This window comes from Anser anser (genome assembly GCF_964211835.1).
Source record: "Anser anser genome assembly, chromosome: 2".
NCBI classification, from domain to species: domain Eukaryota; kingdom Metazoa; phylum Chordata; class Aves; order Anseriformes; family Anatidae; genus Anser; species Anser anser.
This window is the reverse complement of record NC_139721.1, coordinates 107,453,015-107,469,838: the sequence shown is the minus strand read 5'-3', so window position 1 is coordinate 107,469,838 and position 16,824 is coordinate 107,453,015. Positions and strand designations below refer to the sequence as shown.

At 34.7% G+C, this 16,824-nt stretch overlaps 1 protein-coding gene across 16 annotated transcripts in view; it reads left to right on the top strand.

Moving 5' to 3' along the window:
• Window positions 1-16,824, top strand: part of TNS3 (tensin 3) — a 258,468-nt gene that overhangs the window by 135,765 nt on the left and 105,879 nt on the right. For 11 of the 16 annotated variants that reach the window (XM_083823142.1, XM_083823137.1, XM_083823136.1 and 8 more), the window contains 7 exons: window positions 2,948-2,998; window positions 4,239-4,361; window positions 6,537-6,601; window positions 9,884-9,967; window positions 12,612-12,724; window positions 13,860-13,920; window positions 14,046-14,121. In XM_083823142.1, the coding sequence (XP_083679268.1) occupies window positions 2,948-2,998; window positions 4,239-4,361; window positions 6,537-6,601; window positions 9,884-9,967; window positions 12,612-12,724; window positions 13,860-13,920; window positions 14,046-14,121 (573 nt within the window). Of the gene's footprint in view, window positions 1-2,947; window positions 2,999-4,238; window positions 4,362-6,536; window positions 6,602-9,883; window positions 9,968-12,609; window positions 12,725-13,859; window positions 13,921-14,045; window positions 14,122-16,824 lie in introns of those variants that run through there. The other 5 variants (XM_083823139.1, XM_083823135.1, XM_083823134.1 and 2 more) reach the window with 2 other exon arrangements.

Sequence of the window (16,824 nt, the reverse complement as noted above, 5' to 3'; positions counted from 1 at the left end):
GCTGCTACAGTCAATAATGAGAACAGAGAAGGGGGAATGAAACACCCAAAGAACTGTGTTTGTTTGAAAAAACAGCCATTTCATAGAAAGAGATTTAGTGGATAGAATAAAGCATCCTTTTATTCCCCAGTAAAATGATCTCTTGGTTGCAAAGGAAGGCATGTTTTCTTGCAAGATTCAAAGGCTTGGCTACAAATGAATGCTGTTTTTCACCAGTACTTTCAAAATATAATTAGTGCAAACATAAACAGTTTAAATGGCACAATCGTTTTGTCAACTGAAAAACTCAGTTTGCAAAAATAAATTTATCATGTTTCTGTTTTAATCAACTTTACCAGTAATATATTTGTCATGCTATTTTAACAAAAAAGTTTGCCATGCATTGCGCTTGTAGGAAAGGAGTAGTGCTCAATTGTTCAGATAGTTTTAGCTTTTAGAAAAAAAGAAACAAAAAAAACCCAAAAAAAGTTATCAGCTTGTCTTTTTATCAGTTTGTCACTTAAGAATTTTTATTTCAGTTCTTATTAGTTATGATTATCAAAGCAGTTTTCCTGATGTTAATTTATAGCAGTGATAAATGAACAAGTTACCTTATGTCTCTTGCTGTATTCCCGTGTTCCAGTGGTATTTTTGTATCTACAGTGACTGAAAGGTAACAGAGTTCTTTGAGGAGTAAACTACTGTAAATCAATTCACTCTAGTTAGATGTGTGTACACAGAAGCATACAGAGCAGTTGATGAACAGTGACTCATTTATGTCAAAGACATTAAGAATGAGATGGTAAATACTATTGTCTAAATTCATGTTCAGTTCTTCTATAAAAGCAAAATAAACCCCAAACCCACTGTGAAGATTTGTAAAAAAAAAAAAAAAAAATCAGTGATTACCCTGCAGCTTTAGCATATGTTAGCATTTGTTACTGGTTAGACCAATATAAATGCTATGCATTTTCTTGGTCCTGCTTATGTAAATGATAAGATAACACTTACGTGCTGCTGTTGTTTTCCTAGTTGGAACTATTTGTTAATTTTAGCTCATGTCATGTTTTGGCCACATTCCTCTTTGCCCTGCATTATACTCCATATGAGGCCTCTGCTGACTTCAACATGTAAGTTCAGTCCCAGTTGGTGGAACAGTTTTGCCTGCTTGCTCTCCCAGTCTCTTCTCCTTAATGGAATGGGCTGCAGACTAGCGAATTGTTTCTTGGTCAGTACTTAATGTTGTTTTGACCACAGTACACCTTTCATGTTTCAAAATTGCAGCCGCATGCTGTTTGATTCTTTTTATTTTCCATTCTGAGGTTTTGTATTTGTGGTCATCTGATAAAAGAGCAGACCAAGCGTATGACCCTTCAGTATCTTTGTAAAAGTCTTCATATTTTTTCGTGCTAAAAGGCCTCCATATTTTTATTCTTTTGCCGAGCATTCAGTGGAGTGAGAGAATTAATATTACCTTACTAGTACAAGTTTCTTCACAGTTCAGGATTAAATCATATAGGGGTGAAGAGTGTTTCCTCTCTGCTGTGTATAAGAGGAAAAGGCTCCTTTTTCCCCAGTTGCTTAATATTACTTCATTTTTTATTCATTAGATGAGGTCTTAAAATGTGGGGAAAAATCATTTAAGTGTCACAGAATGCTCATCTTTCCTGTACAAAATCTATGTACCTATACCTTGATTATACTAAAAAGGGGCTAAAAAGAATGAAATTAATCTTCCACTTACATCTAGTTGCAGAATATGCTTCTCTTGAAAGCCTTTAGTGAACACTTCTTTTGTTTCATATGAAATGTTGGTTCCATGTCTTCTGGTCTCCATTCTGAGATGACAACTACTATAGCATTTCAGTTTGATCTCTACTGTATAGGTTGACAGGAACTTGGCTACGTCCCAGGATTTGAGTTTGGCACCTGATACTGTGGTGACATATCCATCATGAAAAAATGCGTATGATAACACACAAGAATTGCGAACTCTTCTTAAATATGAATACAAGATAGAGGGATAAAGAAAAGTTCTCACACAACAGCACTTGTATATATGTATATATACATATATATAATACAGTTGGTATTTCTGGAAGGATAACTGTAGTCTTAATTTCAAATGTTGATACGTCTTCCTGATCCAAAATAGTATGGACAATGCATATATGAATTTTTGACTGCTGTTTAGCTCTGTAGCAGTAATCTGTTTAAAATTCAGACAGATTATTGGAATAAAGACTGTGTTGCTAATATGGATGTTTTAAGCTTTCTTTTTTTTAGAGTTCGAGGTCAATTGAAGTGATGAATGACCTTTATGGTCAATATCATGTGTGACTCCATAACCTTATGCAGCTTAAAATATAAGCAGTTTTCTTAGATACCATGTTAGTTGTGGGGTTTTTTCTTTCTCTGGATGTAATTCTTGTTCAAAACCTGTAATTTTTCCTAAAGATGGTATAATGTGCTTCCACTTTGTCCATGAAGAGCAGGCACCAGCTTCAAAGTGATTTAGTGTAGCCTACTCAGTTCGTAGCTTGTTTGCTGAGACTGCTCATGCCAAGCACTCAGATTCAAATATGTAATACATAACCACCCTCCTGGACTTTTCTTTTCGAATTCTTCTGCTGTACAGTAAATCTGCATAGTGTCCAGATCTCTCAGTATACTCCTGACTAAAATAAAGCCATGTGAAATAAATAGAATGTAAACAGTTTTACTGTCCTTTTTTGAAGTGTGCATTTAGTTTCATCATATAATAACTGAGTTTACTATCGGGATTGCCTAAATTACATTTGCTAATGTTAGCTGGATTTAAATGTTAATTTAATTCAGTAAAATAGTAGGCAAATGTGAAGTCCTACCACCTCCATTTCTACTAATAATCATCTGTTTAAAATACAGTGACTTACTACGTAAATGGTGAAGTCTTGATTGTTGATATATTTTCTTTCTTTCTGAACAGGTGCTAAATCTTTCCGAAAAGAGATATGACCTTACCAAGCTTAACGCAAAGGTATTGGCTCACTTCCATAACATGCCTCTTTTTCTATAGCGTTAAATAGAACTTAATTGGCATGATAAGCCTTGAAGCTATACAAGCCTTGATACAGAATAAGATACCTTTTGGAAGATCATAAAAACCCCATATGCCTCCCTTCTGTATTTTTATTTTTCCCCAAGTTCTGTTTTGTGCCTGTTATGTCTGTGCTTTACAAAGCTGTTTCTGTTGTTTTCTTAGACTTTACACACAGTAGCCTGTTGTGGCTACTGGAAAATTCCTATTGAGTGAAGTAAATTTTGCTCCAAGCATGCTTTTCTTTTTGCACTCATGGGATACTAGGGGTTTTATATTGTAACATGAAGTGTAATGGCTGAAGCTAGTGAACTCAATTCAAATATGAGCTTTCCTTTTGTGTTGTCTTTTCATAGTTGCTTTGTAAATTAGAGACATAAGGAAAGGACCTGTAAATGCCTTTTGTTTTTCCTCATACCCTTTCCCTTCTAACTGTTGTATTTATTGTATAAAATGAAATGCAGTTGTTCTTCAGCAGCTATTATAAGGTCTGAGTAGCACAGATGTACATTCATAGTAGTAGATTTACATATGCTGCCAGAGAAGAATACTAAAAAGACTCTTAATTTTGACCTAGTGAGTACATTATTGATCGTGAAGGATTTAAGTTGTTCATGGTTACTGCTTTTGTTAGTGTTCAATATTGTTACTGTTAAATACGTATACAATAGTTTGAGTAAACAGTATTATACAGTGACTAAAGTTAAATAGAAAATATGAACGAATCAATTCTGTTGTACACAAAGAAAAGAAATTGCAAACTAAATAAAAACAATCACAAAGTATTTGCTCAGGTCAGTCAACATTGTTTGTTCTAATTTTGACATTATAAGTATTTTACTATTATAAAATACCTGAATTTCTAATTGAAAATTCTTTTAAGATCTTCAGAAATGTTGTGATGTATCAGTGGTTGGTGGGTTTGGGGGTTTGGGGGAGAGGGTTTTTTATTTTTTTTCTTTTTACAAAATGCTAGTTTTTTTTTTTTTTTAAAGAAAAAGGTAGCCACTACTTCCCCTTAAGAAACCCGTAAACATGTATTTACATCATGGCATTCGAATGTAATGTGAAATGATTCCCAAGGGCTGGAAAAAGAGAGGAGACTCCTAACCATCAGAAGCTAGAATTTTAATACGGAGTGTTATGGTAAAGGTGACTCTTGTTATTTGTTTAACTGCAGATTATGGATGTGGGGTGGCCTGATCTCCATGCACCACCTCTTGATAAAGTGTGCACCATCTGTAAGGCTATGGAGTCATGGCTGAACAGTGATCCTCAGCATGTGGTGGTGATCCATTGCAAGGTAGGTGAGCTTTGTGTGTACTCACCGGCTATCAGCTTGAAATCATTCTCAAAAAGGTTGTCCTTACTCATTAAAAAAAAGTTTGCTCTCTTTTCAGTGTTGCAAACAGTGTGCCAAATCTTCAGTTGATTTAAGTAGGCCTTATTCTACTGACCCTGCATGCTTGTTATCTCCCTTTTTATAACTAATGTTCTAGCTTCTACCCTGAGTATAGCAAGCAATTACGTTAGTTTGCTTTTTCAAACTCAGTAGTCAGTGCTACTTCTGTGAATTTACTTAGATTCTTGAGTTTTTCCAGCTCAATGGCAAACTCTTTAGAAGCGTTTCAAATTCTGTGACATTTATGGATTTTGTTGTTGGATAAGGCTAGGCAACATTTCACAGGCTTGACTTGTTAGTTGGGTCCACATTGCAGATCAGTAGAGGTTAAGTGTCCAGATGGCTTTCAGTATGCTAAAGTGGGTGTTCAGGCAATTACCGGCACAACATAATACCGTTTTCTGGACCACATTTTTTGTCTGTATTGGAAAACATGTCCGACTATGTTGAATATAGCACAGTGATTATACTGACTAATAGCTAATCATCCCTTTACAGAATAGTGTAGTTGTAGGAAATGAGGATATTAAGTACCTCCTGGACCAAGACAGGTTCTAACTGTCTGTGTAATTGCAGTGTCATACAGTAATGCTATTATTGTGCAGTGCTGCTTCTTCTCCCTGCTCACAATGAAGAGAAATAAAGAAAAGCCTTAATTAAAAACAAATAATATGAATTCAGAACTGAGTTGGCAGTTGTGCTGGTGATATAAGGCAAATCTGTCTCTGTATTGCTGGCAGATATTACTTTAAACAGAATGAAGGTGTTCTTCAGGTCATATGTATAGTCCCCAGTCCTCCATTTCTTGCAGGCAGAATGCCATGATTGTATGAAACACTACTGAATTCTTACTAGCTGCGGGACTGCAGCAAGAAGAATGGCCCATACATGGGACAAAAGAAAAGGAGGCAAAATATTATTATGTATTTTATTTGCAAATTGGTATTGTATAGTTGATTAATACATCCTGGTAATAACTTAAACGTTTCCAAACACAAAATAGGTGTAGCTATCCTGTGTCAGCTGAAAGTGTCAGCTGAGCCTCTGAGAATGTTATGAAATCAGAGAGAATTACCACTTGGTAAATTGTACTGAATTTAAGTCATGTAAACTATTTAATAAGATCCATAAAATTTTTTAAATACTCCATAGAAAAACAAGCAGCAGTTGTAAGTCTGAGATGCTGTGGGGTCAAGGAGGTAAAAATGACAAAACCTGTCAGAGATCATATGCTTTCCAAAATATGTATTTTATAGCATTTCATAACAGAAGTTGCAACATTGTCTAGACTTGTCTTAAATGATCGCTGGAAAGAATAATATAAAATAATTGATAGAACGCTTTACTACTGTTCTTTTTTTTTTTTTAATTTATTGTCTTGTTTTGGTATGAAAAGATAATGAGCATTTAAAATGTATGTTTAAGAAATAATTAAAAGTTTAAATCTATTAAACTTACTGAATCTAACATTAAAAAAAACTAAGAAATCTTAGTATTATGGCTAGGCATATATAGGAGTTAATGTGTTCACCTGAGGACCCAGCTCTTGGATATGAACGAAGAGCTAGGAAGTTATTAGCTAAGTGATACTTTCAAACACAGGCTAGGAATTCAGGTTCCCATGTTAAAGTTTCAATATGATACAGGTAAGTCTTCATCCTTCTAAACTGATTTCCACTGCGTGCAAGAGCTTCTGAGCACAGAGGACAAAGATTAATGCAAATAACATGATGGGAAAAATTCATCACTGCAGCATAGCTAGATACAGGCTTTGCTCTGTGTGATGTTGGCATCCATTTGTGCAAGCTTTCCTCTCCATCACGTAAGACTTGACAGATGTATATAAAAATCATGCTTAGCATTTTTCATGTCACTTGTAAACCACCTTGCAATAGAGAGATATAAGCTTATGTCCATGAATACTACCATTCAAACGACACAGGAGATGCATGAGCAAAGGGAGTCTCTGAATCCCCTGTCTTAAAGTTCTTGTTTAGCATGGGTCTTAAGCAGAACAATGTTCAATGACATGCAGCATAGATTAAATAAGTTATCATTCCGTTTTTCCCAATACAGGGAGGAAAAGGAAGGATAGGCGTAGTCATATCATCATATATGCACTTCACCAATGTTTCTGCAAGGTAAGCTATGAATAATGGAAATAAATGAATGCATATTGCGCATTTTTTACAATTAGGAAAACATCAGAAGAAGATGTCTTGTAATTGTAGAGCTGATCAATTCCCTCCTTAAGGTTTGCTAGCCGGGCTTCTCAGGAATCTTGGAGCATGTCTTAAAGCAGCAGTTTTCTTGTGGTTCTGTTTTCAGCAGGAGGTTGGACTAAGTGAAGATCCAAGGTCTGTTCTAATCAGGGATTCTATGATTCTGTGTAAAAGTTATCTAAAGGGTCTTTCAAGATGAATGAAGAAATGTTTGAAACCATTTTTATATAGTGATGCAATCTTTAATTTATTAAACACATCCATTTGCCACATCCGTGAAGTTGTTTCTCTTGAATCAATGAGAAACTATTCCTAAAGTACATATGGAAAATAGTTATTAGAATCAAGAACAAATATTTTAATAGGGAATTCCCAGACATCAATCAAAGTGCAGAAAGCAGTTTATGACTTAATCTGAATCGTATTTTGCAGGAGCAGGTCTTCAGTCAGTTTAAACAATAGGTGTCTGATTGCTCTGTTTCAATTGTTTCTTAGTGCTCAAATTATGAACTGACAATTAACAATATATGTCAATAAAGATGAAAATTGATAAATGCTGTCAAATGGATGAAATGTATCTTATTTTTAAATCAAATTGTTTTCCAGTATGAGATGGTACCTGCCTATAAATACATTTTACTAATGTCATAACAGAAAAACATCTGGATGTGACATTGTAGAGCTTAGTGGTGAAAGGTGTCTTCTTTTACAAAACAAATTCAGAACTCCTCCAGTTAGGTTTTAGGAGAGGAGTGAGTTTGGAAGCCATCGTTTAAATTTCTCTATATCTGACAGCTCCTATTCAAAGCCTAGCTTTTCTGTATAACAGTGAGGTTGTGAGGGCTGGGGGAATTTCCCGGCTAGGATTTATATATCCCTAGCATTATCAAGACTCTTCAAAATCGAAGCAAAACACAGCAAAAGAATAGAAGCAGGAATTATTTTAGATGCTACTGTTGAGTGTGCTGGCTGCTGTGTCAGAAACAGTACTCAGAGAGAAGACTTCACGGATCCCTCACACTAAATAAAGTTACCTATTGCTTGTGTGCACATACAAAAAAAAAAAAAAATCTAGGCTTACTGAAAAATGCTTTATGTTGCAAAACTGTTTGGATTATGTGTTACAGATATCTGATGTTCTCATTTAGGAAGGACTAATGTACAGTCAAACTTAACTTGGGCAAACAGAACTCTGTCAGATAAAAAGCGTCACATTCCTGTGTTTTTCTTACATTCATAGGGTTAAAATAGTATTGGTGATGTATGATATATATTGGTATGTGCTCATTTGTGATATTTAGTGTCTTAGAATCATAGAATCATCTAGGTTGGAAATGACCTTCAAGATCATCAAGTCCAACCATCAGCCTGACCCACCAAGTCCCATCACTAAACCGTGTCCCTCAGTGCCAGGTCCACACATATATCAAATACCTCCAGAGGTGGGGATTTTATCGCTTCCCTGCGCAGCCCATTCAAATGCTTCACACCCTAACCATCAAGAAATTGCTTCTAAAGTCCAATCTAAATCACCCCTGGTGCAACTTCAAATGGTTTCCTTGCTTCATATGAGAAAAGAGACTGACATCCATCCTTGCTGAAACCTCCTTTCAGGTAGCTGTAGGGAGTGATGAGGTCTCCCCTCAACCTCCTTTTCTCCAGACTAAACGACTCCAGTTCCCTCAGCTGCTCCTATTTTTTCACATGATGATCTTGTCATATCTTACAACATACAACTGTTATAAAATGGGTTTACCCATTTTGACATAAACATTGAAGTCCAATCATCAGCTCTATGACACTTATTTTCATAGTTTTTTTCAAAAGTGTTCTGTATCCATCCTAATATTTGTCTACTGGTTCATTAAACTTGACTTTAATATACAGATCTTTTACATAGTAGTTACAATTAAATTTAACTTACAATTTGGAAATACATATATTTAATGAAAATCATTTGTTCTGAGGCAAACTGCACTCCATTTGTCAACACTATAGACAACTACCACCCTGTTCACTTTCCCAGATCATCCTTCCCCCTAGTCTTTTCCAGACTCAACTAAATTAATGATTTAGTGAGAGTTATGACTCTATCCGTATTATTTTTTCATTTCCTATCATTAAGGGATGTTTAATACTGAGGCTGTGAGAACTCAAATATCACAGGTTTTATTTTTAAATCATAGCTCTAGAATCAACACTATCTCTAGTCTTTCCGCTTTTATTCTAATACTAAATATACAACATAAACATCATAACACTATACCCTATTCTAGCGGACTTCATGCTGCATGTACAATGTTACCATCATTATTGGCATTGTAATATCATCCTTTGGAGATGAGAGGTTCTGACATTTTCTGGGCCTGTGTCTGGAGGAATATATACCTCTTTCAGAGGGGTAGCATAGGGCCAACAGTGTGTTTTTGTGCGTCATTTTGCCTTCCTTCACACAGTTGCAGAAGACATGCATAAGAACCATTTCTATTCTGGCTAGAGAATGGAAGAAAGTTTATTTTTTAAAATGTATTTCCTTAAGTGTATGCTTGAAGAGTTTGTAGTTAACTGATGCAGATCATTTCTTCTCTAAAGACTGATACTTTTATTTAAAACATTTGCTCAATTAGTGGCTTCGGGTAGAAGAAACAAAGACTGAATGAATTGTTTGACTGCTTAAATGATCCTCTAGCCCAGCATCCATGGCACCTCATGTACTGAACTATAGTCAGAGCTAGATAATGGTTTTCACCTCCGTAGTGTTGCTGTAGATTTTTAAAAGAGGGAATAAATGTGTATTTTTCAGAGAGAACTCACCTGTTTAACATTGAAGAAATTGTGGCAAGTATCCGTTTTGCAACCTGAGCTGCTTGGCTTTGGTAATTCTATTGCATTACAATGTGCTGGAAATATGCAATTCAGCTAATTGAATAAGGGAGAGGGTGCTTTGCCTCACGAAGAAAAATGCCTTAAGGTGTGGAATAAGAAGGTGTCAGCAGAAAAAAAAAAAAAAAAGAAAAAAAGACATTCTTGTCTGACCTGTAAGTGCTAGGGTTTCTAGTTAGGTGGTACTTTATTTTCTTTTTCTTTCATTTTCTTCTTTTTTACTCCAACTATGTTGGCATATCTCAAGCAGTAACCTGATGAATTTCCAAGATAACCCCAAACTGGAATAACAGTGTGTCTCTGTGTCTCTTTTGTCAGTGCTGATCAAGCTCTAGACAGATTTGCTATGAAGAAATTCTTTGATGATAAAGTTTCAGCTTTAATGCAGCCATCCCAAAAAAGGTATTTATTTCTAATTCATACCAATAAGAAATGTCATTGTTATTTTCTGCCCCCATACCTTACTCCCTCACATGCTGTGTAAAGGCTATTTCCACAAGATCCTCCAGTGACTTCTGAACTGTCAGCACTTTATCTTATGTTAATCTTCCTTGACTGATTCAATAATTACTGTTCACTTTTGGTTTTAATCAGCCCGTACACAGTTGTTTTTAGAAGGATAAGGTTTTGCTAGTAATCAGACGACAAAAAATAACAAACAAAAGGCACTTGGTTCTGTTCATCTCTAAATAAGAAAAGCTTTCACATTGCCTCTTGAACCCATGTGGTGACCTGCACAGTCCTTTTTCACTTGAAAAATCATAACACAGTATGCCATTAGACATCAAATAAACTTTTCATAAACAGAAATTTACTGGCTTCATTCTTTTCCAATTTTAGGCCTGCATATATGACTTGTATTTTAATAATAAGGATTTGAGAGTGGTTCCTTACGAGATACAGAGGTGTGGACTGTAGGAGCAAAAGGAAATAGATGTTCTTAATTTTTTCCCATCAAGAGGCTTTGTGCATTAATTTTATCTTATGTTATGTTATGTTAAATTATTATGAGCACCCCTGCAGCAGTCACATTTCTGTGACAGCCAGGGCTACTCACAGCAGCATCTGTGTCTTGTGCCTTATGGCAGTTTTTAACAATCATGTTGGCAGAAAGCTTCAGTAGCTACTGACATAGGTGACCTATGTGCAAATTATAAAGTTAGAGATGAAATAGATATAAATGGTAGTATCTTGCTATCATACCCTCTTTGAGGAGGGATGCCTAATTCCTCTAGGGTGTCTCAGTTCACCTCCTGACTGATGGAATTAGCATCTTTGCCCAGCAGTATTGAAATTGAGCTTCCCTTACTGTCTTCGAAATACATGTGCATGCATGTACTTTGGAATGGCACTCCCTGTAAGAACAGAGGGGTTTCTCCAAAGCATTTGTCAAAACTGTTCTCCTATTGAACCTGGACTTTTCTACTTTTGTCCGATCCGGCAGTGGTAGTAAGGCTATTGCAGAGAAAGGTACGACTAGCTCTGCAATGTTCCTGGCTAATTTTATAATGACTTTTGACCTTATGTTGTTGACATGCTGGCCTGAATCACTCTTCTAATGTCCCTTTTCTTTGAAATTATTATTGGCTAATAAATTAGCAATGTCCTTGTTAAAATCCAGTTGATGTATAACCAGGTATAATTTAGGTGAATATCAAAATGATAAAGTTTGAAAATACACCCATTATTTGTATTTTGAAAAATTTTCTTCACTAAATTTTGTCCTTAAAAAAAAAAAAAAATAATCTGACCATTAAGTGTGTCACTCCTCTAAATACCACTTAGCTTCTCCCTAGCTGCTAGTCAGAAGCTCTAACAGTGGAAAGGAAACTAACCATGATATAGACTACAAATCCTATTTGGAATCCATTCTGACAATACTTAGAATGGGTACTTAGAATGGGATGAGCCATTGGAGGTATGTCTGAATAAGAAGTGCAGATACATAACCTTCACATTTAAAATTTTGATATAAATCTTCAGGATAAATCTTTGAACACACTTCTTAAAGGTTAAATACCTGTAAGCATATCAAGTGCACTGCCTTAAGAAATGGGGTTCAAGAATTCAGATGAATTTTTGGTATCATTAAAAACAGGTAGTGGTAGAGAGAAAATGTTCAGATTGAGATGTCACTGGTAAGATGTTTTACCACTGGCTTTTTGTCCCATAGGTGTGACAATTTTAAATTTGTGCTTCGGTTGTAACCAAATATTTTCAGAAAGATGTAAGGAGGAACCCAAAAAGCAAAGTAATAGTCTTAATATTTCAAAAGAAAGTGAGCTTTGCTAGTTGTCTATAAAATGAAACCTATTCTAAACCACCACAACCCCCATTCTGGGGTAGTAAAGATGTCATGGCTGAGCAGGATATCATTAGTTGTGGTTGTTAACAGGAGCGTGGTTGTTACCTGGAGCATGCAGTAAGTGTTCAGTTATGGAGATTTTTGCTTATTTAAAGAGCTAAGAGGAATTTGTTTAACAAACACTACAGTATTCACTTGCATGTACATGCTTGTGAACTCATGATCAAAAAAGGTATTAAATAGCAGCAGTACAATGATTTTCATGTTGCTATGGTGCTGCACTTCTCAATATAAAGATGTTATTTGCCTACGTTAGCTTTTATGCTAAGATTTCTGATGAGAGCACTTGTTGCTTTTGTTTTAATGAAGTGTGCTTCACTATAAATGAAGTGGTGCTCATTTCATGCTGTTGTGCAAGCCAGTTCAGACCTACAGTTGCAAATAAAAATGTGTACTGAAATGATTGACATCACTATTGCTGCTAGTCCTTTTCTTACAGTGATACATATAACTAAAATGAAGACATCAACAGTAGCAGTGTAACAGCCATGTATTTATTAATTTGGCGAATTAAAGCATCCTTTCATGCTATTTTATGAAGATTATTCTTTTGGAGTTATGTGTAATATCACAATGCTATTCAGTACCCACGGACTAGAAATATTAGTGTAAAGACTGAATTTCCCCAATATGATTGCGTTTCTGATTTTACCTAATGCAGAAAAATTTTGTATTTTTTAGATACGTGCAATTTCTAAGTGGCCTTCTCTCTGGATCTGTGAAAATGAATACAACCCCGCTTTTCCTGCACTATGTTATTCTCCATGGTATCCCAAGTTTTGATGCTGGAGGAGGTAAATTACCTCTCTTTTCATATCCATGTGGAGGATTACAGCCTTTTTTCAGTCTGGACCTTTCTAAAAATCCTGCATAAAACTTAAAAGTAGAGTTTGCTATCAGTCCTTGATATCAGTCTAAAAATTCCTAGTAAGTGAATCAGGAGAAGAGAAATGTTCTAAGAATACAAAACGAAAAAAGGTGAAATAATTTTTTCCTCTATTAAATGAAAAGATGATGCCTAGTTTCTGAATAGTTGTGTTCTCAGTTCCTGCAGCAGAGCTGAGAACCTGATCGTTTCATAGTCAAGTTTCCTCCTTCTTTAGGAAACAAACGTGATCACAAATACAACTTCTTTAGAGAGGAAATCTCCTTTAGAGATTGGGTTTTCTGTAAAATAGTTATTTGGACATGGTGGGCTTCTGAGGTGACCTGCTATAATAAGTGGCTTTAAAGTTAAAATTTCAAACCAAGATACTGTGCTAGAGCTTTAACAGCATGGTAAAGGTAAAGCTCTTTATTTTCTTCAGCCAAGAGTTACATAGCACCTGTCTTATTAAATGTCATCAACATGAATTTATGATGCTCCATTTTAAATTTATGATGCTTCATGTCTTTTATATTTCTAAAATTTGTCTGTTTTCAATAAAGAAAGAATATTGTTAGTTGTAGTAAGAAATTTGAAGTACTTACTAGATTTGAAATAAAACTGTAGAATAAATATTTTAATTTTGAAAATGCTTTTTGTTTTGGGTTTTGTTTTTGTTTTGTCCATTTTCTTTCTTTCCTTATTCATTTTGCTTTCCTCCAGAAAAAGTGGGAAAGAAAGAAAGAAGACACTTCAAAAGAACAAAGTGTTCCTTCTAACTTTTCTCACCAGAATCCTTTAAAATCCCCTCCCCTATTCAGAGCTAGTCTGACCAGAAAAAGACCAGAATAAAATCAACTATTTCACAGAATATAATCACAGTTTTTCAAGGAAAAGACAGTTTTTTTTGGAAAGATGTTTCGACAATCAACATTGTGTCAGTTTGTGTGTCATTTTGCACAGTCTGGAATGGCTGGAATTTCAGCATGAAATTTCCTAGTTGTAAGACTGAGATAAAAGGAAAATAATTACAGAAATAGTCCTTTTTGTTGACTTTTTTTCAGCTTGTCGGCCTTTTCTGAAGTTATACCAAGCTATGCAACCACTGTATACATCTGGAATATAGTAAGTCTTCCGCATTTTCCTTTATGCTTGAATATGTTTTAATTCTTATAATTGCAGAATTACATAATCTTATTTTCTTGTTTGTTTCTTTAAACCATTTATTTTTTCTTTTCTCTCCTGTTAAGTAGCGTAGGGCCAGAAAATCAAAGCCGAATCTGCATTGCTATAGAGCCAGCCCAGCTTTTGAAGGGTGATATTATGGTAAGTTAATTGTATGGAATGAAAGTCTAGTATTATGCTGTTTAGATTGTAGTCTCTCTTCTGTTTTGCGTTCTTGTAATAAATAAAATAAATAAAAAGAGCAAATAGTTGTAGACATGCTGTAAAATAGGTTTCAGTTTATGTATTTATCATCCTTGATTTTCATGTGAAAGAAAGATCCTATAAAGCTCAGACTAGAATGTTTTAAGGAGCCAAAACAATTACTCTTAGCATTTCCGTTTTGTAGCATTACCAAGTGCAGTAATATATATTGTGCTATCTTCTTTATGAAAATTGCCTTGGGGTGTATTTGTAACTCAGTGTTAGAATGTCCTTGTCCTGCAACTTTGTGGGCAAGATCCATAATTATGAAACTATATCCTGTTAAGAAAATACCTGACTAATTTTAAATTATATGGGGACTCAAAGAAGTGTAAAACCAAATAAAAGCTTTTTGATTCTATGAGCAAAAGCAGTATCTGGAAAGCAATCTGTGTGTAATTTGCTGTGTACAAAGTATAACTATGGTTGAATTGCAGCACTTTATTTTAAAGCTCTTTGCTTTCCCTCTTGCTTGTCATTTGCAGTTATGCATAGGGAAAGTAAAGAAAGATAGTAAATTGTGCCTTTCAATTTGTTAAACTAAGAGGATAGAGGAACAAGTGAAATGAAGGGGAGGGGTACATTGTGAGAAAGAGTATTCTTGGTGTATATATTGCTGGTAGGTTTCAGATTTTTTTATTTTTTTTATATTGTGTATTTTTTAAACTGAGAAATGTTGGACCTCTATGTAAGGGTATCAGACTTGTACTTTTTTTCTTTTTCTTTTTTTTTTTTTCAAATGATCTTTTTACTTTCCTCCTTCCTTCTTTTACTACTTTTTTTCCTTCCCCTCCCCATTCAATTTAGTGCATTGATCTTTTTTTTTTTTTTGCTTTCACTGAAAAATGGAGAAGAGAAACAATTTTTTAAATATCCCGGTATTAATTGGTATATTCTGGAGGTTTGGGACAGTTACAGATTCAGGAATATTTGTTACTCATCAGAGGGCTGTTAGTGCCCATGCAAATTGAATATATCACAAAAGAAATCAATCTAAGACAAATTCAGTGTATCTCAAAAGCTTGTTTAAAAGGAAAAATGAGCTTTTAACTAATGCTTTTTAAAGAGGGCAACTTCATTAATCCCATGCTTTTACTGGAGGTAATTCTTGTGAACAAGCCAGCATCTTATTCAGCATGGTATTATTTCCTAAATAAAGACTTCTATTTAATCATGAATGTTTATTAGCTACAGTTAAGCAAAACCATTTGTGGTTTCAGGAAAAGAAAAATCTATAAGATGTCCTACCTCCAATTCCAAAAGATTTAACTGCCTGAACTCCATGGGTTTGAAATAAATACATACATACATGCATACATACATTCACACTTGCTTGTCTTATGTTTAGAGAATTCTATAACACAGTGTGAATAGTCTATGTTGACAGCCACAGTTGTTGGAAAGCTGCACAGACATCTGTAATGCATATAGGTATTTCCCAGCATATTACACTAGTTTGTATTATTTTTTGAATATGACATCAGATGGTAGTGGAGTCAGAATTCAAAGTTAGACTTTTAAGTATACTGAGTGGTAAATGATGCTTTCAGTATCCTGAGTTTAGATGTACACTGCTAACGATAGGGGCCAGTTTTTCATGAACAGTTCTACATAAGTTCTATATAAGTTCTATATTCTTTAGGATATCCTAAGTTAGAATTCTTGAAGACTGTTTGTCAGGATTAGAAAGTAGAAAGTTATCTGAACTGACACAGTTTCAGCATTTTTATAAACATGATTAAGCAAAAACCAGTAGATCCTGGGTAAATCCTGCAACTGTGCAAAGCCAAAACTCTTGATAAACTAGAGGATACGTGTTGTTTAGATATTTAGCTTTTTGCATCTTCAGAAACTCTCATGTATGATCCACATGTAAAAACTATGTTACTGTTTAAAGAGTCAAAATAAAGAATGATGAGAATAAGATAATGCTTTAACGTAAAGTTGAGAAGGAATGTATATAACCTTAAAGAAGTTCTGATGTTTCTTCAAGCTTCTTTTTGTTCATATATTAAAATTAAATAGAATTATAACAGTTACTTTCAGTCTGATTATAAATTTTGGAGCAGGTTAGTTCTGATATATCTCATCAGGGGCTCTCTTAAATCCCACTTCTGTACATTTTTCACTTTGCAAGCTTGTAGTTTTAATCCTTTATGATGGTAATTCTCCTTTACGTAGAGTTGCTGGGCATAATGGAGAATGGGGGGTTATTTATTCTCTAATTAAACATTCTAGCTGTTTTTTCGGATTTAGATTTTGCAAGTTTAAGGGACTGACTTATGTCTATGGTTCTAATGAAACTGTTGTTAGTTATGTTGGACAAAAAGGAAATAAATCCCTTCAATAGGCAAGGTTTTGTATGCTTTGCTCATTTTAGTGCATTTAAAGCAACATTTAAAATACTTTGCCCAGTGTTACTGCTATGTTGAAGGGGATTCTCTTTTAAAATACAAAGAAATAAACAGCACCAAATCCTCATGTTTAGATAAACTAATGATTATTTGCATAGAGAATCTTCCAGCCATAGAGAACACCTGAAAAAACATCTCAGGTACAATCAGCTGTTGCTTATACAGCTATGTTTTTAACTAGTGATCA